The sequence below is a fragment of the Carassius auratus genome, unplaced genomic scaffold (genome assembly GCF_003368295.1).
Source record: "Carassius auratus strain Wakin unplaced genomic scaffold, ASM336829v1 scaf_tig00020643, whole genome shotgun sequence".
NCBI classification, from domain to species: Eukaryota; Metazoa; Chordata; class Actinopteri; order Cypriniformes; family Cyprinidae; genus Carassius; species Carassius auratus.
Window position 1 is genome coordinate 50,520 of NW_020525040.1, and position 17,815 is coordinate 68,334.

At 38.5% G+C, this 17,815-nt stretch overlaps 2 protein-coding genes across 4 annotated transcripts; both read right to left on the reverse strand.

Moving 5' to 3' along the window:
• Nucleotides 1-1,548: 1,548 nt before the first annotated feature.
• Nucleotides 1,549-11,912, reverse strand: LOC113076524 (uncharacterized). Of its 3 annotated transcripts, none has more exons than XM_026249217.1 (11): nucleotides 11,608-11,912; nucleotides 10,041-10,703; nucleotides 9,582-9,779; nucleotides 9,259-9,433; nucleotides 5,804-8,988; nucleotides 5,443-5,671; nucleotides 4,620-4,790; nucleotides 4,388-4,477; nucleotides 4,105-4,300; nucleotides 3,808-4,021; nucleotides 1,549-1,700 (listed from the first exon to the last, which is right to left on the reverse strand). In XM_026249217.1, exons 5-11 carry the CDS (start codon nucleotides 6,818-6,820, stop codon nucleotides 1,560-1,562), a joined length of 2,058 nt encoding a protein of 685 aa, XP_026105002.1. In that variant the 5' UTR covers nucleotides 6,821-8,988; nucleotides 9,259-9,433; nucleotides 9,582-9,779; nucleotides 10,041-10,703; nucleotides 11,608-11,912; the 3' UTR covers nucleotides 1,549-1,559. The 3 variants fall into 3 exon arrangements, with proteins under 3 accessions (XP_026105002.1, XP_026105004.1, XP_026105005.1); XM_026249219.1 differs by having other exon boundaries at nucleotides 9,259-9,493; XM_026249220.1 differs by having other exon boundaries at nucleotides 3,808-4,015; nucleotides 9,259-9,779; nucleotides 11,608-11,911.
• A 2,364-nt stretch (nucleotides 11,913-14,276) lies between these two features.
• LOC113076526 (trypsin-2-like) lies at nucleotides 14,277-17,581 on the reverse strand. Its single transcript, XM_026249223.1, has 5 exons — nucleotides 17,471-17,581; nucleotides 17,085-17,241; nucleotides 15,071-15,330; nucleotides 14,604-14,740; nucleotides 14,277-14,513 (listed from the first exon to the last, which is right to left on the reverse strand). The coding sequence occupies exons 1-5, from the start codon at nucleotides 17,577-17,579 to the stop codon at nucleotides 14,364-14,366; spliced, it is 813 nt and encodes a 270-aa protein (XP_026105008.1). The 5' UTR covers nucleotides 17,580-17,581; the 3' UTR covers nucleotides 14,277-14,363.
• Nucleotides 17,582-17,815: the final 234 nt, after the last annotated feature.

Here is a 17,815-nt window from a genome sequence, read left to right on the forward strand (position 1 = left end):
CACTATAACTGAACTAGTTAGATATAAATGCATAAAAGTGTTTATCATAAACACTAAGCAAAATACTATTAATGTAAAAGCTTTTATTTTATACAAATAAATTGATGCCTTTACAAAGCACAACAAGCAGGAATCAACATAGTCGGGAATTAATAAAAACATCACATTCTAAAATGAAACCAAACAATGAAGAAACACATTCAATTTTTTGGCTAGTCTTGAAATATAATATTTTTTTAGTAGGAACATAAAAATAAAAAATAACAATCACAATATAACATTCCTTATACATCGAAATGGGCTTATTTGACAAGAATAAAATCTACAAAGCCTGGACAAGAATAGACATGGATGGTTCAGGATTAGTTTTTAGTCATGATGAGCAATAACTTAATTAACAATCTTATTTAAGCAAAAGAGTAAAAGTTTAAGTTAAAATGGGCACAGTCTGTATGCCTCATGAAGACCCCTCACTGTGAAACTTCAGGAAGCAGTTGTGGTTTCGAGAAATGCACAGGAACACACAGCATTTAAGACACCGCACACGTGATGTCCTCTCACAGCCCCCGAATCGACACCTCCTGGCCTCCTCGCCCTCTGCCAGCTGCTCTGGCCAGTGCCCAAAGCCATCAAACCGTGTATGTTCATCAGGCAAAGGGGTCTCAAAAACCTGGGAAGGTCTTGAGTTTGTATATGGGCCATGTAGTTTTAGAGCAGGAGGGCAGGGAGTTGATGAGTCTTGTGCGTCAACACCACTGGAGAGAATTAATGCTTTGGCCACCTCCAAACGAAATGCCATTAGTGATAACAGATCTGTAATATGACTGTAATCTTGCTTGTACTGTATCCATGCATTTACTAAAACCAGATCGATCAAGTCCCAGAGAACAGACTGCGGCCAAGCACTGACTGCCGAGTTTGTGCAGGGTGTGCGATAAAGACTTCTCAAGTCACGGTTCAGATTTGCAACCTTTATTGCTCGCTCAAAGCCACTGACAAGAGATGTTGAATGACATTTTTCTTTTACGACTGCTGAAAGTATAAAGCCATGATGACACCTGAAAAGCTTGAGTTTTCCATCCGAGCTCACAAACTCATCTCCTATTTGCCCTCTTGCCCCACCAACTTTGCCAGCGCTTTGCACCCCAGCAGCTAGAAGATGCTCTAGCATAGAAGGTGTAGAAAGCTCTGGTTTGCAAAGAAACACCATCCCTTCATTTCTCTCCTTACCTATAGAGACCATTTTCTCAACTACATCTTCTCTATTGGAGTCATCTACACTCAAGATGAAGTCCACAACCAATCCTTCACCATTTATGACAACCGTGTGAAGTAATGAATGGGTTGGGTGTCTTTGAAAGGGAAGGGGGTACTGGTCGACTCCATAGTTTCCATGTCGCTTCAGTGCCTGACAACCATCTTGAACACTTCTTATCAGTGGCATTACTTTCCACAAAGGATCGGTCTTTAAGTTTGTGCAATTATGTGCCTCCTCATTACTGTGAGCTTCATTACTCTGTTCTAGCTGGTCTCTATTCCTTTCGTCAGACTCCTGATCACTACTTGTTTCGACTGAAGCTCCGCCAGAAACTGGCCAGCTTCAATTTACGAGCAAGCTCACAGAATTTTGAAGCCGACATGGCATCGGATATTAGAGGTACTCGTGTGCAATCTTCCCAGTAGAGCTTTGTGCTTGGAAACTTTGTAGTTAAAAAAAAAACAAAGACAAAGAGAGAAACCAATAAGATGGAGAAAATATATTCTTAAAACATTCAACTGATTAGACTAAAATCAATACATTATATATTTTAAATATGACATACAGTATTGTTCAAAATAATAGCAGTACAATGTGACTAACCAGAATAATCAAGGTTTTTCGTATATTTTTTTATTGCTACGTGGCAAACAAGTTACCAGTAGGTTCAGTAGATTCTCAGAAAACAAATGAGACCCAGCATTCATGATATGCACGCTCTTAAGGCTGTGCAATTGGGCAATTAGTTGAATTAGTTGAAAGGGGTGTGTTAAAAAAAATAGCAGTGTGGCATTCAATCACTGAGGTCATTGTGAAGAAACAGGTGTGAATCAGGTGGCCCCTATTTAAGGATGAAGCCAACACTTGTTGAACATGCATTTGAAAGCCGAGGAAAATGGGTCGTTCAAGACATTGTTCAGAAGAACAGCGTACTTTGATTAAAAAGTTGATTAGAGAGGGGAAAACCTATAAAGAGGTGCAAAAAATGATAGGCTGTTCAGCCAAAATGATCTCCAATGCCTTAAAATGGAGAGCAAAACCAGAGAGACGTGGAAGAAAACGAAAGACAACCATCAAAATGGATAGAAGAATAACCAGAATGGCAAAGGCTCAGCCAATGATCACCTCCAGGATGATCAAAGACAGTCTGGAGTTACCTGTAAGTACTGTGACAGTTAGAAGACGTCTGTGTGAAGCTAATCTATTTTCAAGAATCCCCCGCAAAGTCCCTCTGTTAAAAAAAAGGCATGTGCAGAAGAGGTTACAATTTGCCAAAGAACACATCAACTGGCCTAAAGAGAAATGGAGGAACATTTTGTGGACTGATGAGAGTTAAATTGTTCTTTTTGGGTCCAAGGGCCACAGGCAGTTTGTGAGACGACCCCCAAACTCTGAATTCAAGCCACAGTACACAGTGAAGACAGTGAAGCATGGAGGTGCAAGCATCATGATATGGGCATGTTTCTCCTACTATGGTGTTGGGCCTATTTATCGCATACCAGGGATCATGGATCAGTTTGCATATGTTAAAATACTTGAAGAGGTCATGTTGCCCTATGCTGAAGAGGACATGCCCTTGAAATGGTTGTTTCAACAAGACAATGACCCAAAACACACTAGTAAACGGGCAAAGTCTTGGTTCCAAACCAACAAAATTAATGTTATGGAGTGGCCAGCCCAATCTCCAGACCTTAATCCAATTTAGAACTTGTGGGGTGATATCAAAAATGCTGTTTCTGAAGCAAAACCAAGAAATGTGAATGAATTGTGGAATGTTGTTAAAGAATCATGGAGTGGAATAACAGCTGAGAGGTGCCACAAGTTGGTTGACTCCATGCCACACAGATGTCAAGCAGTTTTAAAAAACTGTGGTCATACAACTAAATATTAGTTTAGTGATTCACAGGATTGCTAAATCCCAGAAAAAAAAAATGTTTGTACAAAATAGTTTTGAGTTTGTACAGTCAAAGGTAGACACTGCTATTTTTTTGAACACACCCCTTTCAACTAATTGCCCAATTGCACAGCCTTAAGAGCGTGCATATCATGAATGCTGGGTCTTGTTTGTTTTCTGACAATCTACTGAACCTACTGGTAACTTGTTTGCCACGTAGCAATAAAAAATATACTAAAAACCTTGATTATTCTGGTTAGTCACATTGTACTGCTATTATTTTGAACAATACTGTAAATTACATTTTGAATGTAACTTTTTTTCAACACAACTTCATATTTATTATTCTATAATTTTTGCACACTTTTTAAACCTTGCACTGATGTTTAACCCAAGAAAACAAAATGAGCAATAAATAACTAAACATAATAATGGTGCAAGTGTTTTTAGGGCACTAGACAAATCCACATAATAGTAGTTAAAACATGAAAAAAAAAAAAAAAAAAAAAAAGTCAAACAAATTCATATTAAGAAACCGCCATAGAATTTATGCATAGATTATGCAAAATCTTTTTCCATTACTGAAATGTCAAGGACAAAGTTTGTCACCATCTTTTGTGAGTTACTCACTTTTCAAATGTGGTCATGTACTAACCTTCAGAGTTCCCATTGCTATGTGGATTCCCACATACTGTGCAACCTCTTTTTCTGTAATGAGGTTTGGCAGTTTTGATGTTTCCCTTGTGTAAACAGCAATTTCATTCCATGTGTCCAAACTAAAATACTGATTAAAGTAGTTAATGGGCTTCCAGTTGAGCTGCCTCTCTGGTTCTGTGTGCCTTGTTGGAGAGGCACCCAGGTTTCTGAAACAGAGAAAAAATGGCTGTTAAAGACTGCTGAGTGACAGTAATTTGGCACACCTAGAATTTTATGTTATGCCAACCAAACTCACGTTCTGCCACTTGGACCACATCTCTCTACACCACTTTGATGTACTGTACCATTACTCTGTATACCATGGTAACAGGACATCACAATGGTTTCAGCTTCTGGTTCAGAGTGGACATTATCGGCATCATCCGTGTCTGAATTCTCTGAAAGGAATTCTAAAAAGCCTTGAATTCTTTGCCGTTCAGCACTAACATCACCTACAAATACAACAGGGCACACTCTTAAATTAAGCTCATGGGAGAGACTACACCTTAAAGCATTACACTACCTATTATTTTATTTACCCTCTTCAGATGCTGTATATAGATTTTGCATGTCCATTTGTACCGAACCTACCCTGACTTCCTCACATTCTTCAATTCCAGATGAAGTCCCTACAGGTGTTATAGTTGAGAAGTTAAAGGTGGGACAGATTAAAGATGACGTACAAAAACACACATGTATTCAGTATGACAAGTAACTCATAAATATGATTTTTTTCTTATATATCTTATAAAATCCAGCATAGTCTCTCACCTGCAAGTTCCCCCAAATTCAAGAATGTCTGATCCACTTGAGGAGGCTCAACTAAATGTTCCCTCTCTTCCTCCTTAACAGGATAAAATATGCATTGCTTGCTGCAGGACTGCAGGGATACTACATGAGAGTCCGAAGAGGTGCCATCTCTGTTCCTATAAGTGGTCTTATCTAAAAGAGGAATAAAACATAAGAAAAAAAAAACCACACAAACTGAGTTTTTCCACAAATTTGGGGGGAAAAAAAAGTACATAAATATATATGTGACGAGTGGGACGGGGCCAAGAGATGTGGGAACAGGAGCGAGGCCGGTGGAGTGATTGGAAATGAGCGACACCTGCTCGACCCACCAGTCTCGAGTCCCATGGGGGAGATGGAGGGATTTAAAACCGGAGCGACGACAGTGAAGGACGAATGATGACCAGGCCTGGGCTTTAGTTGTGTTTTGCTGTTTTGTGTTTATTTTGATTATTAAATCTTATTTGATTGTCCGCCGGTTCCCGCTTCCTCCTTCCCGATGATTATAGAGTTTGTACGTCGTTACAATATAAAATATAACAAAAAAGTTTTAATGACAGATTTTGCAGAAAGGGTACACTAGAAAACATTCTGTAAAATGAACTTTCTTGATTCTGGTGAATTAACACAACTAAATAGACATAAATAAATGAATCAAAGTTAATAAAAAGCATTTTAAATTATTAAAGGTTTAAATAGTCAAGATTTTGCAGACAAAGGGGCAACAGTTGTATTAGAACAGAACAGAGCTGTATTAGAACAAAAACTAACATGTATTCAGTTAAATAATTTTGTTTAAACTGACCTTGACATGTAAAGCGATGATGATCCACGGGCTGAAACATCTCATTTGTCGTTAAGTGGTCTTCCGCTTTGACAAAAAACATTTGTACTCCTTGCATTGCACCACTCTCAGAAGAAATCAGACTGTTTTGAGCCAAATTTGTAGAACGTTCTTCTACTTTAACATCAGCTGATGTGTTAGGCGAAGTCACTTTACTGGTATCCAATGAGGAGTTGGTCTTTAATGAGACCTTTAGGTAAATATGATATATAATACATTACTTGACACAATAAATACTTAATACTTTCTAAAAGGGTTTAAAAGTCAATACTCAAATGTTAAAGGACAACATCTGAAGAGTCTAATACAACAAAACACTCACACTAATCTGATTTTGGGTGTTTGGATTTTCCATATTTCTCTCTCGAGCAGTAAAGAATTTTTCCAGTATGATTCCAGGTGAACTTCCGTCTCGAACCAGCTCTCTAGATTCTTCAAATGAACTGTCTCCAGAGTTTACAATATCCATTACACTTGTGGTAACAGAATCCAACTCAAAAACAACCTGTTCCTCAGGACCCTCCTCAGAAGACAATGGTTGACAAGTTTCAGAGGCATTAACTCCATTCTTGTCATTTTGTTTGCTCTTTCCCTCCGGAGTATCAAGCATACACAGATGATAGAGAACCTTGCAATCTTGTGGCTCCTTATTTCCTTCTATTTTCTTTTTACTTCTGTTTTCTATGCTAGTTCTTCTTCCAAATGGTCTCTTGCTATGGCTTCTTCCAACTGCTTTCTTACCTCTTATTGCAGAATTTTCTCCCATCACTCTTTTATGATCATCAACTCTGCGTACAAGTACCTCCTCTTCTTCTTGCTTTATCTCTGGTTCAGTAAGAATATCTTTTGCAGACTGAGAACTTTGATTGTGCACTTCATTTTCAAGCTCTTGAGAGTCACCTGAAACATTATTTATCTGAGTGTTGTCTTCCACATGGTTTTCACCAACCATTACTAAATTAACCTCTGAAGGCAGTTCTTCTTTAATTTCTTCCTCTGCTGCATCTTTGAGTTGAGCGCAAGATGTTTCTGTGATAGACTCGACCCCATTACTCTGAGCTTTTTCTGACACATTATCTGGGGTTGAAGCCTGGGAAGGAATCTCACAAGCTTCTAAAGGATTCTGCTCAGGAGGCTGCTTAAGTCCAGAAACAATTCCTTCAAAATCTTTGACTCCTGCTTGTTCCTTTCCTTCAACACCACCAGAAGCAAGTGTTAAAGAAGGAGACTGACTTAACGAATGATAGTCTTTCTCCCACAATCTCCCCCACCTCAGTCTCCATGTCCCAATCGGTTGCAACTTGAATTTCAAAGACATTAGGGGAAATACATTTTTCATTAGGACCAGGTCTTATGATTCGTTTTTTAGCAACATCAAATGTTTCATCTGGGAAGGACACCTTTCCAGCTGAGTGCCAGGATGCCATGTGTTCCTGTAAAGCAGACACTTCTGAGAATGTCTTTCCACAGTCCTGGCACCCAAGGGTAAGTTGAGAATACGGGGGGCTCAAGGCAGTTTCTTGGTCTGTCTTTGTAGGAGCTTTGCGTTTCCGTACAATTTTGGGCTTTGTAGACACAGAACCAGGGCTGTTCTCAACAGAGGGCATCTCACCTGATTTTGTTTTCTTTTGGTGTGCTATATTCAAGGATTTGATTGCTGTTTGTTTTGTTTTTTTCAGTACCTTATCACGCTTGTTTGTGGGTGATTTGTCGAGTTCAGTAGCATCCAACTTGTGCACCTTCAGCTGAGGCTGCTTGTGGCCTTTTAATAAGAGCAAAGCTTGTTTATCTATGTGAGCCAGGTCTATAACATCAGGGCTAGATTTTCCCTTTGTAACTTTATGCTTGGGTAATTTGTGGGTATTCTTCTTAAAGTTATCACTTTGGCTCTTCCTAACCTTGGGTTTCTTGGGACATTTGTCTTCAGATTTCTTCCCCTGCTTCTTTTTCTTTTGTACAGGTACCAGTGTTTCATTTTGGTGAGCCTTCTGGACTGAGTTTGCCTTCTCGTCCAAACTGTTTTGATTATTTATTTTTCTCTTCTGGGATTTCCCTTGTTTTGTTGCTTCTGTTTCTGCCAAAACAGTGTCTAATGAATTAGTAATTTGAGCTGTTGTCTTCACTGCTGCTTCTGAAGGACTTTCAATCTCCTTTCCTTTTTTATCTTTTTGCACTTTTTGGTTTAAATCTAGTTTATTGACATGCTGAGACAATATAGGAATTTGATCTTGATCACTAATTTTCTGGTTCTGGTTTTGTTTGGTTTTTGAGGTTATTACCACCTTCGGTTTAGAGGATTTTTTCTTCTCACTTGGTCCGAATTTGACAACAAGCTTTTTGCTATTTGCCTTTTTTTAGTAATTACTTTTGATGAAGTATCAACTTTCTTGGTTGAGGCTAGCTGACCATCACATACTTTACTTGCTTCCTTAGTCTCTATTTTGTCAGCCAATTGTTTCTTAGATTTTTTTTTCTTTGTTGGAAGTTTCTTCTGAACAAAACGGAAATCCTGTAAGCTGGCTCTAGTCTTGTCTTGTGTAAGCACAGAGCTTTGTTGAAGGTCAATTACGGTGTCATTCTGCACACTGTTGAGAGAATTGGGCTGAGAATGTGGTTCCACTGGCATGGATGGTTCTTTCTCTGATTCAGATCGGTCCTTTTGATCTTGGACTTCTTGAAGTTCTTGAGGTTCACTTAATTTGACTATATTACACTGTTTACTTACCACCAGTGACTCAGATTCCACTGACAATTCTGTTGAATTTAGCATTTGTGCAGGACATGACATCTCTAAATGTTCCTCTGCTATTTGTGCCATCTCATTAACAGAATCATTCTGTGGTTTTTCACTCTGTAAAGATGTTTGATCCAGCAAAACCGAAGTATCAGTCTGTACTGGTATAAGTTCAAGGTGAATTTCATCCATTTCTATTTGGACCTCTGTTTGTGTCAGTTCAACAGCTGTTACTAGGGTCTCTGAGTTTTCTGATGAAATATTTGCTCCCTCTTGTGATAGAACATTTTCCTTTTGATGCAAATCTCCAATTTCTGCAGACAACTGAAAGTTAATTCGCTCTGTTTTTGATGAGTCTGTGTCAGATTTCTTACATTGTGTTGGCTGAATGGTTGATTTAGTAAAATTCACATGTAATGGTTGCATTAATGGCTGTTGATGGGGTGACCCAAAGTTGTGTGGCTGCAAAGGCAATATAACCAACTGATTCACTTTCTGTACATTCCCAAGTTTCTCAATTAGCCTTTTTATTTGCACAGGATCCAGCTTATCCATTCGCTCTGTTGTTTGTCCAACAGTTTCCATGATGAGAGTCTGTGATTGTCCATTAGCGATCTGTGTCAGAGCAAGTCCAGTTGGCTTTAGTTGTGGCACCATCACAGCACTACTTTGTGACTCTTGAGAGTGTTTATTTCTGATGTGAAGAAGTTGTGCTTTAGAAGTCTTGAAGACTGCAGCACACTGTGAACATGGGAATTTCCTCACATTTTTTCCTGTAGAAAAAGAAAAGTATAAAGAAATCAAATTGTCAGCATAGCAACATTGACATTTAACAATCTGCAATGACACTGAACTGTTAAATATTAGATTTTTAATGCGAGTGACGAAAGCACAGTATAATATAAGGGTGCACAATTTATTCAAACCATATTAGTTATCAGTAGATATTAGAATTTGAGTTATTGGTATTGTGCATTTCAGCAGATATTGGATATAAGGTTACCCATGAAGTTTTTTAATGCTTTAAGGTTTTGGTCATTTACCTTTATCCCTCTTTACTTTGAACTGATTGAAGCATTTGTCTGGTTATCCTGGTTATCTTCTTTCTGATGTTTTTCTAAGTGGTGTTGAAGAGACTTGGATGCAGAAAACTTTCTACCACAGTGTTTGTGTATGCAAACAAAAGGCTTTTCCTCTGTGTGTACCCGTTGGTGGTATCTGAGCAAAGTAAAGGTTTTGAAAGGCTTGCCACACTCTGCACAGGTGTATCCATGTTTGCTGAAGTGAATTTTTTTTTTGTGACTTGTTAGTTCACAGGATCTGTAGAAGGCCTCACTACAAAAAGGGCACTTGAATCGCTCATTACCTGTGTGTGTGCGTTGATGGGCCATGAGCTCTGTGGAGGTGGTGAAATGCTGATCACAAACATAGCAAGTAAAGAGAGCATCTCCCAGCATGCATTGCTGATATTCTGCAGGGTGGCTCATTTTAAGGTGCCGTTCTTTGCTTTTGGAGTCACTGAAGATGATGTGACATTCTAGGCACTGCAGTGAGAGTTGGGACGCTAGAAGTTGGTATTAAAACAAAACAATGCATTTTAGAAAAGTAAGTCATACCACAGAAAGTGCATGTTATGACAACTTGATTAAAAATGTATTTATTTATAAAATATAATGAATGAATCATTCAAAATAAGACAAGTAATATCCATTAAGAAAATAATATCAATTTCAGTTTCATACCAACATTTGTGAATATATAAGAGGACTGTAACAATATTTAATCTAGGCTATGGGGAAACACACCTAAGACTCAAACAACTTACAGGTTAGAGGTATTACTTTGGCCATGTCAATTTTCAAAGGGTTAAATTTGTCCTTCTTTGGAGGGATGATCATTCTGTTGGCATTGTCTACTGTACTTCCAGTTAATGGTTTAATATTGGCACAACTTTTTGGTGTTTCATTTGAGTTTATGGTCTCTACGGGCATACAACTTTCAGCCGTACAGTCTGATGAGCTTGTTTCATTGGATGCCTGCTCACATCGCACTTCTATCACAGTATTCAAACTTGACTCAGCAAGACTTGTCTGATTTTTGCAATGAAAGCCTACAAAGTTGGCAGTTTTATCTGATCCTTCTTTAACGGCTTCAGGTTGTGGGCTTTCCTCTTCTGTTGCTACAGGAAGTGCACAATGCTCCACTGTTTCCTCTACAGGTGTTACAGGCTCTATTATTGGTGGTGCCGGGACATAGAGGTCTAGCTTCAACTCAAGGCCACGGTTTCGTTCTGAACCCTCTGAAACCTCTATTCCATGTACAATACTATCTAATGGCGCTTCAGAAGGCGACAGACGGTCTGAAAGTGAAAGCTGCTCATTGTGGAGATTTGCTTCAGAAGCAGATGGTTCACAGAGTGGGTCATTAGTAAGTTCCATGCTGTTCAACTGTTGATGTGTTAAATAGAATTTAGATCTGTAAAGGTCTGCTAAAATAAATAGAAAGTGTGCAAGTTAATTTAGAGGAGCACAATAAAAACATAAAATACACATCCAATGTACCATAGAGTTTTTAAATAATCAAAAAAAAAAAAATATTGACCACTGTATAAATTGTATAACTATGGATTCTTTAGACATGTTAGCATGTAAATATAAATAATAACCATAATGGAAGAAGTGAGACTATAAATTAAATGCATTTTGATTCTTTGATAATAACGTTGCATCTCCGAGCAAAATACAGTTGTACAGGTGTTTTTTTTCTTAAGTAAATTAGTGTTTAAGAACGATTTGATTACCTGACTCGTTCAAAAAAATGTTTCCTCTATCGAAGTAACCAACAGAAAGAGTCAATGAACAATCCCTACCACTAATGCGCAGACTGACAGCCTGTCTGAAACACACACATATTGTCTCAATTTTATGGAGTGACACACACAGTGAAAAGTGCTGTTGGATTATACCAGCCCTTTCATAACTCAATGAAACTACAACGGTCTTCGTACAGAACAGATAAAATAATCGTGGAAATGCAACCTATGCACTGAAACATTCATGTGACAAATTTATTTAATAGTCGTCTTTGTAAGGTTTACAATGCAAAGAAACCAGTACAAGTGGTTATTGAAGTGATAAACCTGTTGTCTATGAAGGTACATAATCACTATGTTTTGAAACCCAGCCCACTTCGCAGGTTCATTAAAATAATTTGAGCGACGAAGGAAAGAGAAGCCGAAATAAACACGACTACAAGAATATTATGTCTGTTTACCCTCAGTCGTGAAGTGTAAGTGTATGATCCTTCTACGTTTTCGCCAACAAGAGGGTTATGGCGCTTGCCTGTGCGCACAGCCATAGCAATGAATGAACTAATATAAGCCCCAAACTCACCGAGTATCTTTTTTCATCCTCCCAGCGAATTTTCGAGTCAACATGTCCTTGATAACCATTGTTTTTTCCGTTATATGAAGGGCTTCATGCGAGATCGCCATATGACTACACTAACTGATGCAGGCTGTGTGACGTCATGCACCAACTGAGATTATATGTAGGAGTTGTAGTTCACAGAAATAGTTGTAGTCCTTGAAATAAAATACTAGAAATTTCAGGGATCTCACCGCACCTCAAGGAGTGTGCGAAATGTAGATGTATGTGGATAATTATCCAAAATATTTAATCAGAGCATTACATAGGACATAACACTGAGGTCACGTGGGTCATTCTACAGTGCAAACTGTCCCACAAACAAAAAACACATTTAAAAATAATTTAAGTATTCACATCTTATATGTTTACTAAGATCGTTTTATTCTCTATTGAAACACACAATCATATTTAAAATATCAGTAAGCTTAATATTTATTAAATTATAATTTTTTGGGTACTTTAAATTGGAAGCGGTTGTCCCAAACCCTAACCCCTAAATCAATAAATTAAGAAACCAAGCACTGCTGTCCTGCAGAAGAGCATCTGGTCTTCACAGGTATTGGCTTTACATACTCATGAAAGATGGCAGGTTGTTTCAGCTTGATCCGCATGAAATCATTGTTAGATGACTATTATAGTCTGGATGTGGAATCACCTTCTCTGCCCCGATCAGCTGCTCTGAAACTTATGTCTTTATCATCTCGTTGAGGATTAAACGTGCACGGTAAGGCAGATGTAATTTCTTTGGACATGTGTGGATGAAGACTCTGGAAATAATGCCATGGCTTCGTGGATAAAAGTGGCATCGTCATCAGGAGCTGAGGCTTGGAGGTGTGAAAATTGGTAAGAGCGTTTGGACACGGAAGCGCTGCTATGTGACGTCAGACTTAACAAGCGAATACCACCTTATTTCAAAGCCTGTGTTATAACCCATGTTTCTTTTTTACCTGTGCCCGTTATGCCAGTGATGCACTTTTAAATAACAAATTTTTCCTGGCTTCCACCTCCGACAGCAAAACCTCACGTTCATTATCGTTAAAGTTATTTCTCTTTGTCTTTTGTTTAGGTGCCATAATTGTCTTTCTCTGTACAAGTGCCTCGTTGTGGAAAGCCCTTATATGGAGCTGGTTTGGGCGTGAATTATGCTAATTACTGACCTCGTGCACGCGGGCGCTCATTTAGAAGACTCCAAATTCACTAACAGAAGAACGAGTTTAAGAACACGCTCATGTGCGTACGCACGTGTTGTGAATTAGGCGGAAAGTTCTCATGAGAAGTTCAAGTGTGCGTTTACATAAAAAAATTGTCAGCAAAAATTAGTGAATGAGACCCAATGTCTCCCACATTACATCTAAGGGGTCCCAGATCCAAATCAGGCAATCAAGTGATCAAACAAACAAAAAGTGCCAAAATTTACTCAGAAAGGAACAATCTATTATTGCATTTTTGAAAGCATCCAATAGCCTTTGCTGTCAATTAATTACATTTAGATTATTGCACATATGATAGCATTTAAAGCACATGATGTCTAAAAACAAGCATATATCAAACCTCCTATCTTGGAAGCTTTATTCAATGCATGTGAAGCTCAGACTCCTCCTGGTCCGGTTACTCCTCTTGCAGTTTCTCAACCAAATTGTGGCTGCCAGGCCAATTGTTTGTTTAACACATGGACAGACTTTTTATTATAGACAATTTCAACTCAAAACAATATATCATGTCCATGCTTTTATTTGGATAATAGCCACGTAAATCAGTCATTATCACAAAATAAACACCTAGAACTGTGCTTCGTGATCACAGTTCATTTTGCAATAATGACCAGCTGACAGTACATCATCCTTTACTTATCTCTTTATTAGTGAACAATAAGATTTCTGATATTGTCATGATCCGGTCACTGAACTTCGGTTAAATCACCACTAGAGGTCATCATCCACAACATAGACTCTCTCACTACACAGTACACACTTCCGAGTACTTTCACACACTTCCGAGTATTGTTCTGCACACATCCCTCTCCTAGCGATAGCTGCGATACCAAGCTATTCCGCGTTTGTTTTCATAGTCTTGTTTCAGTTTATACTTTTCATAGTCTTATCTTAGTCTCTAGTTTTCATAGTTTAGTCTTTTTCCTGCCTTGCCCCGTTTCTCGTGTTTTGAACATTTGCTTTGGATTCTGGATTACCCTTCTTGCTTAGCCCTCTGGATATTGTTCGCTCATCGAAGCCCTATGCTTGCTCTAGGAATATTCTTTGTCTTGCCCTCTATATACCTGTTTGCCAGTGTTTGACCCATGTCTGTTACGACCATGTCTCTGACCGATAAAAGCTTGCACATGGATCCGCATGTCTCAGGTCTCGTCACCCCGGTTACAGATATCACAAGTCTATGATTGTGAACAAAGAACAATAATGTGACCCAGTTTCTCGTACAGATATCACAAGTCTATGATTGTGAACAAAGAACAATAATGTGACCCTTGGTTTTATGAAGTTCCTGGTCTTGTATTAATGCAAAAAGTGACAAGTTGTGGTCTACAGGACTTGAAGGCCTGAAATTTGCATGTCCCGAGTGACTGTAAAAAAAAACTTTAAAATATCATATCCATGTAAAACAAAGGATAGAAACACTTTTATTTGTTCCAAGCTGAATTTAATTATGGGTATTTCAGAAATGTTATCCTGTAATCAAAAGGTCCAACTAAGCTGAACAAGTAGTTAATTGTTAGCTATGGTGGACTGGACCCAATCGGTGTAGCTGCACACCTCAGCATAAACCCCAGGATAGCCTCTTTGAGCACAGCCATAGCCCCAAGAAACAACTCCTCGCAGTTCCCCATTACACACTACAGGACCACCAGAATCACCCTGTGAAAGTTTGGAGAGTAAAATTTGAAAAGTGTGATTTTGTATGAAAATACATAACACATATAGAAGACGACAAGGTCAATAACATACCTGACATGAGTCTTTGCCTCCATCCATGAATCCAGCACAGAACATGTTATTAGTTATCTGCCATCCATACGCACTCTCACACTGTGCCCTTGACAGTACAGGCAAGTCCAAACACTGCAGTTTATCAGCATAGTCAACTGGAAAAAGAGGATATGAACAATGTTAAAGCTTTACATCTTGTATATACACTTACACAATAATGTGTTTTGTTTTTGCTAGGAGACGCGTGATCAATATCATGTCATCTAAAGACGTAAAAAAATAAGGAACATGTTTGATATCCCCCAACTGGATGGAACCATACTCTGCATTTGAAATACATACAAATGGCGGTCACCTCAAATAGTAAGCTATATTAGGATAAGGGGGAGATTAATAACGTCTTGCTGCTCAGTAAATCTATTTTGAAGACTGTTAATGGTTTTATAACAAAGAAAACTTCCATTATTCAGCCTCCATTATCTCACCTCCAGTGGTGATCTGATTGCCCCATCCAGAAACCAAGCACTGCTCTCCGGCAAAAGAGCAGCTGGTTGCCAGAGGGATTGGCTGCACATACTGGTTGAAGACGGCAGGCTCTTTCAACTTGATCAGCATGAAATCATTGTCATACGTATAATCATTATATTTCGGGTGAGGAATCACTTTCTCTGCCCCAACCCGCTGCTCTGTGCCTTCTTGAGTGTACACATTGTGCTCTCCCAGGTGGACAGTCAGACGAGAAGCTCTATTTGACAAGAGACTCCCGCATTACTGGGCTGTAATACAACTTTTATAAGCAATATTGTCTATCTGCATACAGGTGCATCTCAATAATTTAGAATGTCATGGAAAAGTTCATTTATTTCAGTAATTCAACAAATTGTGAAACTCATTGAAATTAAATTCAATGCACACAGACTGAAAGTAGTTAAAGTCTTTGGTTCTTTTAATTGTCATTTAACAAAACAAGTTAGAATACTTCAGAAGTCCAATAAAAAATGTTTTAGTGAATTGGTGGCCTTCTGGAAAGTATGTTCACTTACTGTACATGTATTCGATACTTGGTAGGGGCTCTTTTGGGTTTAATTACTGCCTTAATTTGGCGTGGCATGAAGGTGGACAGTTTGTGGCACTGCTGAGGTGGTATGGAAGCCCAGGTTTCTTTGACAGTGGCCTTCAGCTCATCTGCATTTTTGGTCTCTTGTTTCTCATTTTTCTCTTGACAAAACCCAATAGATTCTCTGTGGGGTTCAGGTCTGGTGAGTTTGCTGGCCAGTCAAGCACACCAACACCATGTTCATTTATCTAACTTTTGGTGCTTTTGGCAGGTGCCAAATCCTGCTGGAAAATGAAATCAGCATCTTCAAAAAGCTGGTCAGCAGAAGGAAGCATGAAGTTCTCCAAAATGTCTTGGTAATGGATGCAGTGACTTTGGATTTTTTTAAAACACAATGGACCAACACCAGCAGATGACAACTTATCACTGGACTTCAAGCAACTTGGGCTATGAGCTTCTCCACCCTTCCTCCAGATTCTAGGACCTTTGTTTCTAAATGAGATACAAAAATTGCTTTCATCTGAAAAGAGGAATTTGGACCACTAGGCAACAGTCCAGTTCTTCTTCTCCTTAGCCCAGGTAAGATGCCTCTGACGTTGTCTGTGGTTCAGCAAATTCCTTGACACGTCCGTGTGTGGTAGCTCTTGATGCCTTGACCCCAGCCTCAGTCCATTCCTTGTGAAGTTCACTCAAATTCCTGAATCGATTTTGCTTGACAATCCTCATAAGGCTGCAGTTCTTTCAGTTGGTTGTGCATCTTTTTCTTCCACACTTTTTCCTTCCTCTCAACTTTCTGTTAACATGCTTGGATACAGCACTCTGTGAACAGCCAGCTTATTTGGAAATGAATGTTTGTGGCTTACCTTCCTTGTGCAGGGTGTCAATGATTGTCTTCTGGACAACTGTCAGATCAGCAGTCTTCTCCATGATTGTGTAGCCTAGTGAACCAAACTGAGAGACCATTTTGAAGGCTCAGGAAACCTTTGCCGGTGTTTTGAGTTGATTAGCTGATGCATGTCACCATGTTCTAATTTGTTGAGAAAATTAATTGGTGGGTTTTTGTTAAATGTGTGCCAAAATCATCACAATTAAAATAATCAAAGACTTAAACTACTTCAGTCTTTGTGCATTGAATTTATTTAATACATGAGTTTCACAATTTGAGTTGAATTACTGAAATAAATGGACTTTTCCACAACATTCTAATTAATTAAGATGCACCTTTATTACATCTTTGGAAAAGAGTCTCAGATGACTGGTTAATGTGCTAATCTTTATTACAGAATGTAATGTCTAACTTATTTTTCATAGCCTTTGATTTAGAAATCCTGCAGCTGTTACATTTGACAGTCATACATTTGAGTGCACACATTCACAATACAGTAACAACTTACTAAAAATGTGTTTGATGAGGTTTAACAAAAAATGTAAGATATACTTACGAAACGTAGCAGTGGGCAGCAGAAACAGCCCATCTTTCATTAATTAGAGATGCTCCACACCATCGTTGCCCATTATCATAAGTAAGGTAGATCTGCCAGGGCTGGGAGTTTGCAGGACATTCATAACCTCCAATGATTTTATCATCTGCGCTGCAAGCTTCATAAAAATTATGTTTAATTGTTAACAGAAAGCAAGATAAAGCAGAGGAAATCACAATGTAATTGAATGATTATTTGAGCTTGTGTTTCTTTGTAATATTTGCAGTTTCATCTGGTTAACATCTGTAGTAGCCTATGTCTCTTATTAATGTTAAAGACTAAGGAATATTACAGGTCAGTGTAGGAAACTAACAATGCACAATAATTAATAAGAAAGAGGGACATACCCACAGCCACAACCAGCAAAGCAAAAACAATATTTTTCATTGCAGTGGAGGAGTGCTCACATCCAGACAACTTTAAAGAGCAAACTTCTACAAAGTTCAAGAACAGCATTCATATTTTTAAGTGGTTGATTTAACACTGATAACTATACAACAACCAATAAGATCATGGAAAATGACTCCAAAGAGAAACATAGCACCTGGGACAACAGTTCTTATCACACTGTTTTCCACGAGTATGATAAATCCAAGGTAGTGTACACGAAGGAGAGTACAAAGCTTAAATAAAAACTTAAGGGCAGCCAGTTATCATTGGCACATGGTGTATTGATCATGCATTGATTCAAC

Coding starts and splice junctions, on each gene's coding strand:
- LOC113076526 (XM_026249223.1), bottom strand. CDS start 17,579: ATGCTGTTCTTGAACTTTGTAGAAGTTTGCTCTTTAAAGTTGTCTGGA. Junction 17,242..17,470: donor TTTGCTGGTTGTGGCTGTGG/GTATGTCCCTCT, acceptor ATTTTTATGAAG/CTTGCAGCGCAGATGATAAA. Junction 15,331..17,084: donor GCTGCCCACTGCTACGTTTC/GTAAGTATATCT, acceptor CTTGTCAAATAG/AGCTTCTCGTCTGACTGTCC.
- LOC113076524 (XM_026249217.1), bottom strand. CDS start 6,820: ATGAAAAATGTATTTCCCCTAATGTCTTTGAAATTCAAGTTGCAACCG. Junction 4,478..4,619: donor GAATTTGGGGGAACTTGCAG/GTGAGAGACTAT, acceptor TAACACCTGTAG/GGACTTCATCTGGAATTGAA. Junction 4,022..4,104: donor TGTGGTCCAAGTGGCAGAAC/GTGAGTTTGGTT, acceptor ATTTTTTCTCTG/TTTCAGAAACCTGGGTGCCT.